Source organism: Tachysurus vachellii, chromosome 1 (genome assembly GCF_030014155.1).
Source record: "Tachysurus vachellii isolate PV-2020 chromosome 1, HZAU_Pvac_v1, whole genome shotgun sequence".
Lineage (NCBI taxonomy): Eukaryota > Metazoa > Chordata > Actinopteri > Siluriformes > Bagridae > Tachysurus > Tachysurus vachellii.
In genome coordinates, this window is record NC_083460.1 from 16087783 (window position 1) to 16097703 (window position 9921).

Consider the following 9921-nt stretch of genomic DNA (forward strand, 5'->3'; position numbering starts at 1 on the left):
TTTTACAAAGCCGATGTCTTCTCCTTGGTTGTTTGGAACGACTAGCATGACGCATTTCTGAGGACAAATTTCTGCACAAGATCAGCCTCATTAACCAAGAATGGAAGGACGGGCAAAAATAGGACGTTAATAACTTACAGGGGAAAAAAATTGGGGATCAAAAATATCACAGGGTAAAAAAAGAACCCTGATGTGGTTTATTTATACATCACAGTTCACTGTTGGCGACATAAAGGATAAGTGCTTACCATAAGCACATAAAAAAGATCTAAAAAAGAGCGAAATCTAATTTAGTATCGTGAAACGCTGAGACTTGTTAGGCAGAATTAAACACAGTCACAGGGGTTTCCACTGAATCATCTGGAAAATGTAATAAGCACCAGTTGACAATTTGCCTAAAAATACAATCAGGGGTCTGTTTGTAGCTATAAGCTGCAGGATACACTTTAAAGTTCACTATGTTTTACATTTACGTTAGATCATTTAGCAAACGCTTTCATCCAAACTGAGCATAAAGACAGATATGTAAGTGTCGCTAGACTTTCCACCAACTGACCGCAAATGGTGTCTGTACAAGACACAAATACACACCAGTGTGCAGAGCTTCAAACACTTGTCACAGCTATGACTAATGTAACGTTATAAAGCTTGCAAATGTAAGCTAATAATAATAAGAAAAGTAATGAAATAAAAATACACAGAGCAAAAATCATCTCAACAAAATTGGGCTTATATATGAATGAGAAATACTTAGCAAACAAATTCAAAAACGTATCATACTGAACCTGTCTGTCAACAATAATATATATATATATATATATATATATATATATATATATATATATATATATATATATATAATAAACAGGTCACCAAGCTCTTTTTTCCAAACTTTAACCATTGTGTCTTGTTTACTTCTTACCTGTATGTGCTCATTAACACACACACACACACACACACACACACACACACACACACAGTTGCTAGGGTGTATAAATATGTTGCTGACATTATCAGATTATATTTCATACCTTACAAGAATGTATTGTATCGCCTGTACTACAAATTTTCATAAAACCGCAGAACATCCAGGGCTCCATCTTTAGCTCAGATTACTATTTGGCTTGAGTTTCACATGTTTTCTGTGTGTGAGTTTTCTCTGAGTTCCTCTGAAATAGGTGGACTGGCTGGCTGTGCTAAATCACCACTAGATACGAATGTGAATCGTTTCACATTCTGGTCCTGAGCCCCATCCAGGGTGTATTTCTGGCTCATTAACCAGTGTTTCTGACTCAAATACTTAATGAAGATGAATGAAATGGATAAATAAAGACGAAACTTTGTATAAAAAAAAAGTATGCCACTTGCAAATCAAAGTGCTTTATTTAATGAACAACAACAAAAAAAGTCTGCTGTTCTCATGGCTGCCTGTAGAGGCACCATCGGCACGTTTCCCTGCTTATAGCAGATCAAAGCGCTTGATTAAACATTATGCAGTTCAACCATTAAAACTATTATATAATGTATAAAATAATAATAATAATAATAATAATAATAATAAACACTAACAATAAAAAATATTATTCTAAAAATTATACTGATGTTAAAGTCTTTATATATGTATAGCACTTTTCATACATTTATAATCTGTATATATTATAAAAAATAATTAATAATAGTAATAATTAATAATAATAATAATAATAATAATAATGACAATCTGAAATCTATAAAAAGGCAATAATTAGGTTGAAATGGAAATATAATAAGATTTTTAAAAAATCATCATAGTTGTATGTACATAAAATTGTTACAATAAATTGTTTATTGAAAATGTTTGTGCTAAACTAGTTTAAAATGGTAAATAATAAGTAATAAAATCGTTATATTGTGCATAATAGCACTATGTATAGATTAAAGATGCTAAACAAGCCAAAAGATAAAAGAAAGATAATAATAATAATAATTAATAATAACAATAACAACAGGACATAAATACACGCAAATGGTTATTATTATTATAATTATTATTATTTTCTGAATGATTATCTATCTGTTCGTAAACAAAACGTTTAAAATCATTTGACCAAGAAATAAATAGCAATAGAATGTTGTGTAAATAAATAAACTCAAAGTAATTAATCGATACATCAGTAATCAATACCTCGGTTCTGCTGCTTGCTTATAAATAAGATTCACATTCGGAGTAAAAAAAAAAAAAACGTGATCCTGTTGATGAGGAAAGAAAATCCAGTCCGCGTTTTATGCGTTAAAGATATCACCGGTCGATCACTGAGCTCCGTGGCACCGTTCAATACGGAGTCAGGTTCGCTGTTCGATTAACTCCATTCCGCACCGCTGTTCGATAAGCGAAGGCCGCGTTCGATTGGTCCGTTCCGGGTTTTACGCGCTCCCCGCTCTTTTTTTTCCCCCCTCTCGCGAACTCCGGCCCCTCGCGCTCTCTCTATCAGCCTCTCACTCCGTCTCAATATGTCTCAAGATGGCGGCCAATGCGGGATCGATGTTTCAATATTGGAAGCGCTTTGATTTACAGCAACTGCAGGTTAGCCTTTCTCTCTCAGCACTTTGCCTTGCTTTGTGAACACCGTAAGCACGAGCTCCGGCCCCGGAGCGGCAGTGCGGTGTTTTTCTCGTCTTTTCCGCGCTGTTTTTATGGACCTTTTTTCCGGGACCCTTTCGTCCTCGCCATTGATTAAAGCGGCTCTTTCTCGCTGATCGGAAATTGATCCTCTTTGTTCGATTCGCATCGATCCAGAGTCACTGCGCCGCGTCGGGAAGCCGCGCGTTGGGCTTTTACACCTATTTATTTATAGTAAGATTCGAGCTTGTACGAGTGATAATATTCACCTGACGCGGCGGCAACTTTATCCGCTCCTGATGGTGTTTATCATTGTGTTATGGTTGAATTATTTTTTCGGCTAAATGAAGTGCGCTTGTTGCCCCGGCTACGCTGGTGGCGCTGTGGTGACACTTATTAGCTGCACGTCGGGACGCGTCCCAAACCGATTCCCACTCCCTATAACCTGTGCACTACACCGCGCCTAAAAACATAGTTAGTGCACTCGATCTAGTGCACTCTGTATATCATATACATGTATTTGGGACCAGACCGGGCTCTAAACTAACTAGCTAGCTCCTGGTTGTCATCATGAATGGACTACGTTTTAGTGAAAGTTATTGATTTTAATAATTTATTTATTAAATACACTAAATATTACGTACAAACATACATCGACACGTCTGACCTGTATAACAATAATACAAATATTTGTATGTTATTTCTGTCAAGTTTAATTTTGCTAGCTCGCGACGTCAAAACGGCGAAATTATTTAATAAGATATAAATTAAATATTATTATTTTTTATTATTAAATATTACATTATCAAAATTTTCGTTGAATAAAGTGGAAATAAACGGTTGAATTGCTTAACTGAAGTGTTTGGTGCTGTTAGCACGCAAGCTAACAGCGTCTCGTTTCTGAGGTAAAACGTTGGCGGTGAACAATTTTATTTTTATTTTTTTACGATTTAAGCGTCTGTCTGGTGTTTAGAAATGATTATATTGTGGTTTCAGGACATTTTCTAAGTGTTCAGGTTAAACTTTTTTACGTTGTTAATGCCGTGTGTGTGTGTGTGTGTGTGTGTGTGTGTTAATGAATTAGACTGCATGTAGCTGTCATAACAAATCCACTTTAAACCATCGAGCGGCTTCATAAAGCACATATTCATGCAGATAAAGTGTTTCTGTGCAGTTTTTGGAATTCGTTTTAGAAGTGTATGGAATCCCAGAGCTCTGTTTTAGACATGGAAATGTATAGAAATTGAAATAAAGTTGTGTTAAAGTAGCATTTTTATTTGAGCTTTAAATCAGGTGTTTACAAAATTTTACAGGTTTAATATAAAATAAATCCTAGGAATCCTGAAAACTTAAAAACTTAAACAATTTTTGTGGCTAAAAAATGTTTATATATATGCTTTTTAAACAGAAGTGGTAAATAGTAGAAAAGTTATGTATTAATCCCTAACATATAAAAGTGTAATAATTCTAAAGTTTATATAGCAGAATATAACATCAGTGTGAATGTAGACTGGAATTGGGATTATTTTAAACTGGCTTTTTTTTTTTATCCTGTGTATAAATTATGTATTTAACAAGAATAAAATGTACGAGGTTATAAAATATCGATTCTGAATATATAAAGAAGTGAGAGATGTGGATTTGTTTTGCGTACAAAAAAAAGATTTTGAGTGATGAGTAAACAAAGTCGTATATTAATGATGAGTAATAAAGTATTTATTATTGAAAATGTCAACACAAATATAATGCGTCCACAGAAGTATAAAGAACGTCAAAAATGTTACGTTTACTTTCTTAATTGACTTAATATAGAACTTGCATGCATATATATATATATAATATACGAACAGAAAGACAGAGTTAATCAGATTCTCTGTGTCTCTGTCTCTCTCTCTCTCTCTCTCTCTGAGTGTGTAGGTATAAAAACTTTAGCACATCTCCTCCAGCTTTTACAGAGTTTCACACTTTTGCACGTGGCTGCATTGGAAATCTTCTCTGAATCGTAATTATTGCGTTTCAGTTTTCACCGCTTTTCTTTTGACTGTTATTCCCAGGTAATAAAGCATGTTTAACCGTACTCTTCCTCCTTCAAAACTTCAGATAAACCACACGACCCACGTTTCCTTCGTTTGCTTCTCATTGTGTAAACAGTGCAGTTTGCAGCAGTTTGAAACGAACAGGTTTAACACGTTGTCTGCGCTCGTTAGAATGCAACATATGGACGTGTGTGCGTGTGTGCGTGTGCGCGTGCGTGTGTGTGCGTGTGTGCGTGCGTGTGCGTGCGGGTGTGTGTGTGTGTGTGCGTGCGGGTGTGTGTGCGTGTGTGTGTGTGGACAAACAAGATGAAATGTGCGTAAAGCTGCACAACACGTCTAAGCGATGCTGACCGATCCGACCCTAATCCGATTTTGGAAGGGTTTCTGACTCGTCTGATATTTGATGCCAGTTTAAATGTTGAGCGTTTAGGATTAACGATCTCAGCATCAACAGAATGACAAGAGCAAAGTGAAACAGCATGTATAAAAATGTTTCGGAGATGAAATCCTTCACTGGATATATTCTGTGTCATTTCTGAAAGAAGCGAATCACATTAAAATAAAGAGTGACGAGTGTCACCAGTTTGAAATCTTTAATAGATTTTAATTTCAGCAGTTTTAGGAAGGAAAATTCTTTATTATGTTCCTAATGCTTCAGACTTTTTATGTTTAATTCATCAGGTTTTTTCCACCCCGAGAGAAAAATCCTGAATAACGACCAAAATGAATTAAAGGTTGCTTAATCATGTCTTATTTCACATTTCATAGCTGCTCTCTCGCTCTCGCTCTCTCTCTCTCTCTGTCGCTCTCGCTCTCTTGCCTGTGGTTTGCTGTATATATTCTTGGTTCTTGATTTGTTTAAGCACGTTCATGTAACAGTCACATTGCCTAAAAACTGCATGAGAAGTTGGAGGAAAGTTTCACACGTCAGATCCAGTCCAAGCCTGTAATTGTACAGTAAACGTACCTTGCTCTGAAGTCGGATCGACGTAACTGTCGCACAAGGTTACGTCACCTCACGTTGGATTGATTACCACTTGGGAACGTGATCAGATCCGGTGTCGCCGTTTATGTATCTCTGTATTGTGTGCAATGATCTCTGAGACTCCTGATGAAGGCTGCAGTGGAGGTTTTATTTCTGAGCATGAGCTATCCTGAGTACGCTAGAATGTTTTTACTTGACATTATTAGACTGCTGAATTCTTCATTCGGATTGATCAGAAGATGGTGATTAATTTTCTTCACCAGTAGCTTCGGCCTTAGAGTGGATGCAAGGTTTTATATGAGCATCCTGGTTCTAGTAATCGTTTCTATAGAAACCATGTACACATCTCCTCAGTGACCAGCATCAGGGGTGAAGACCGGCTGGCGATGGAGCGGATGTTAGTACCCGAGAGAGAACAGGAACAAACTCTATGTGGGGTGCAGAAAATGTGACAAAAAACGGATAAATCGTACGGCTTACGTCTTCGCGTAATAAAAAGATGTCTAATAAAACAGTTGGGGTCGTGTTGTTCCAGATATGCAATCCACTGCCTGCTGATATTTGATCCGTTTCCTGTATGAACACACATTGGTAGAGTGTTATATGTTGTTCACGGTAACGTGGTGAGAAACTTCACGTTTACAGTGAATGATCGACACGTCCTTAGTTACCGCTCCCGTCCCATTTCAGCTGCTTTACAGAATCCTGTAATCAATCTCCTGAGTTATACTTTTCATTCTTTTCACTTAACCGGGGCGAATTTGTTTCCAATCATGCACTCGGAGAGACGGCCCGCCAACACGCAGCCACGTCATGAAATATGCATGGCGTGCGTTTGCCCCTCAGTAATTATTGCAAAGGCCTATCAAAAGCTATTAGCCGAGACAGTGAATCTCAGGCCGGCGGGTACGTCTGGAGGATAGGAACCAGCCGGAGCTGAACACTCGCTGTCTATTATTGATGACAACTTATTTACTTTGCCTCCCACAGAATGGCTCTTGGAGGGCTGCCATTTGAGCAGAATCTGAACCACAGTGTAGAGTACTCTGTCTTGTCATGTCATTTTATAATCCTGAGCGCTCTCTCTCTCTCTCTCTCTCTCTCTCTCTCTCTCTCATTCTTTTTTACGATCAATCTTAAAAACTGATATGTCCTCGCTCTCTATCTGACTCTCTGGATTCAGATCATCATGTCTTACTGTTATTATTTTTAACGTGTTGAGGTATGAAAAGCACTTTGTGGTGTGTGTGTGTGTTAAAATGAAGACACAGCCTCTGTACATGTTATGGTCACGTGACCTTCAATCTGTCTGAATCAGTAAGGTGCACGTGTCTCTCACACACACACACACACACCACACACCTTGGCAGAGCCTTGCCATACATCATGACACTCCTATACACAGATATCACTTCTCCCGTCAGAACCGATCATAATTACCTCACCAGTCCTACGGCAATGTTACTTAACAGACACGTGTCCTGTCAGATAAGCGCTGTAGAGCTTTTGTCTTGATTTGAGAAACGCCATGTTGCCACTTATAATGATTCATAACTTGCATTACTTAATGATGTATAAGTGTTTCTCACAGACACTCTGTAACAAAGACATTCACCGAAGGGGAAAGGCCGCACGAACACGTGTGATTTGGTGAACCAACTGGAAACTAGAGTATGAGGATGATGACCTATCAAAAAACTATTTTGTTTTGTTTCTCTGTGTTTCGAAAGACATGAGAAAAGATAAAAAGGAAAAACAGGTTATGATTAAAAAGCCCTGCTGGTTATTTGAGATAATTAATCTTAATATGTTCAATTTGAGAAACTGGCTTTTCGTGTAGCACCCAGGGAACCCGGCCGGTGTACGGCTCTCTGCTGAGAGGTACACAATGTTAAATGTTAACGTCGGATGTTTATTCCGTACGGAAACAGGTTGTTCTGCTCACAGTGGATCGAGGGATTGAAACTCCACTCGCATCCAGAGCCACCAGGCTGCCGGCGTAGCTGTCGTGATGCGCGTCACTCGAGGTCGGCGAGGTCACGTGGAGTTTCTCAGATGTGGCGACTTCATTTCGGTTCCCTTCATCTGAGAGCCGTCGGGGCCCGGCGTCTCTCTGCACTCCACCGCACTTTGATGGAGCTGCAAATAAAGCAGCTGTCTGTAAAAACAGAAAGAGGAAAAAAGAGAGAGAGAGCGCTTCCAGGGAGGCTTTTCTCCAAGCCACTCTTTCAATCCTGTAACACAAAGCTTCTGTTCCAGCCTCCGACCGAAAAGTTCTTTGTAAAAGTGAGGGTGCTTTCGTCCGACTCCACCGTCTGTCTTTCTGCCTGCCTGCCTGCCTGTCTGTCTGTCCAGCGTACGATGACCGATTCGCTCCAAGCCACATTCCATCAGTGGGTTCGAACCCTGAGACAAATACTCAGACACAGCCATCAGGGATCGTCTGCTTCTTCCAGAAAGGCTGAGGTTTATGAGCCATGTTTAAACGCTTTATAATCCGCCGAGCCATTGATCGTGCACAGCTGGGACTGATTCACAGGATTTATAAGATATTCTCTTTCCCTGTTTAACATTGTTGTTTTTTTTGTCTCTCGGATGCTCGTAGCGAACACAAAGTTTCCATGTGAAAATGTCAGCAGATTTTGTCTACTCTGCTCTGGATCTCTGCTGTTTGGCACATGGTTCCTTTCAGGACATGTCATGTGTTTACATCTCTGTCGTTTTGCTAACATTTTTTGTTGCGATCACAGTTTATTATTATTTTTTTCTCGTTTTCCTATAGTAATGATCTAGACACTGATCTAGTCATAGCACAAGAAAATTATACACAAAAGATACACAAGATAATTATTTACATTACGTTTATACATTTTCACTTATGGAAAAATTTACGAATTAATGATTTAATTTATTTATTTGCCTATTTATTTTATAAACAGGTATTTTCTTTATTTTATTTTATCTGATTAGAGGATTCATCCTGCACTAGTGTTGTGTTTGTCGTCTTAAACACTCACCAGCAGATATGTCCCGCCTCCAAGGGGGCGTGTCCCGTGCTCCTCTTTAGCGTCCAACACAGGTCGTCTCCAACACTTGTTTCCCTCAGTGAAAAAATACCCACTTAAGACAACACAGACACTGTACGGCCTCGTGAGCGCAGCGAGAGCGAGCAAACCAGGACCGCAAGGCGCCATTTTGGGTCAGAGACTATATTTAAAGTATTTACTGTCATTACAATAAGCTTGCTGTAAATAAACGTTAATTGTTTTTGCGTCAGCGTCTGTTTGAATGGGCTGGAAGAGCGCTGACTGTTCAGAAGTTATTTTTAAAAGGAGAGAGGGAGAGAGAGAAGGTGGGAGAGAGAGAGAAGGTGGGAGAGAGAGAGAAGGTGGGAGAGAGAGAGAAGGTGGGAGAGAGAGAGAGAAAGGGGGAGAGAGAGAGAGAGAGAAAGGGGGAGAGAGAGAAGGTGGGAGAAGGGGAGGGAGAGAAGGAGAGGGGGAAAAGAGAACGAGAGAGGGGGAAAAGAGAACGAGAGAGGGGGAAAAGAGAAGGAGAGAGAGAGGGAGAAAAGAGAAGGAGAGAGAGAAAGGAGAGGGAGAGAGAGATGCACACACATATGGTTAATGTCCAAATTCCCTAAATTAAAGGAGGACAAAGTGTCTCTTTGTTGTGATAAATAGGTTCTTTAAGTGGATGAAGGAAGGACTAATGGGATCTTAAGGTTGATAAATGACACTTTCCTGTCTGAGTTTGTCTTTGATGGCTTTTATACACCAAAGTAAATTTCCTTAAAATCTGCAAGTTAAGTCTCTCTCTCTCGCGCTCTTTCTCTCACTCTCTTGCTCTCTTTCTCTATCTCTACCTCACCATCTCTCTCACTTTCTCTCTCACACCATTTTTCTCTCTCTCTTTGTCTTTCTTTCTCTTTCTCCCTCTCTCTCTCTCACACACACACATTTACCATTTTTCTCTCTCTCACTATTTCTTTCCCTCTCTCCACACACCATTTCTCTCTCTCTCTCTCTCTCTCCCTCTCCCTTTATCTCTCTCTCTGCTGCGTTCTTAGCTCCATCACAGGTTTTCAGTAGCGAGTGTGAAAAAGGTCAACGATGTGGTAAGAGCTTAGATTTCTGTATTAAACGTCTACACAATCGCAGACAAACAAACCCAGTGGTGACTTTGTTGTATGAGTCCATACCAGCGCTCGTATCAGTGAGAATCTATTTATCGGCTGCGTGCGGCTCAGCTGGAGATCTCCAGGTTTCAGCCTGCACCTCGGCCAGTCTGCGGTCATCCCCAGG

The 9921-nt window shown here is 39.4% G+C and overlaps 1 protein-coding gene across 1 annotated transcript in view; it reads left to right on the top strand.

Annotated features, from left to right (window-relative positions):
* Positions 1-2307: 2307 nt before the first annotated feature.
* The window catches only part of cux1b (cut-like homeobox 1b), a 133689-nt gene continuing 126075 nt past the window's right edge, over positions 2308-9921 (top strand). Inside the window, exon 1 of the mRNA XM_060874723.1 lies at positions 2308-2563. Within this exon, the coding sequence (XP_060730706.1) occupies positions 2501-2563 (63 nt within the window). The 5' untranslated portion in view covers positions 2308-2500. The remainder of the gene's footprint in view (positions 2564-9921) is intronic.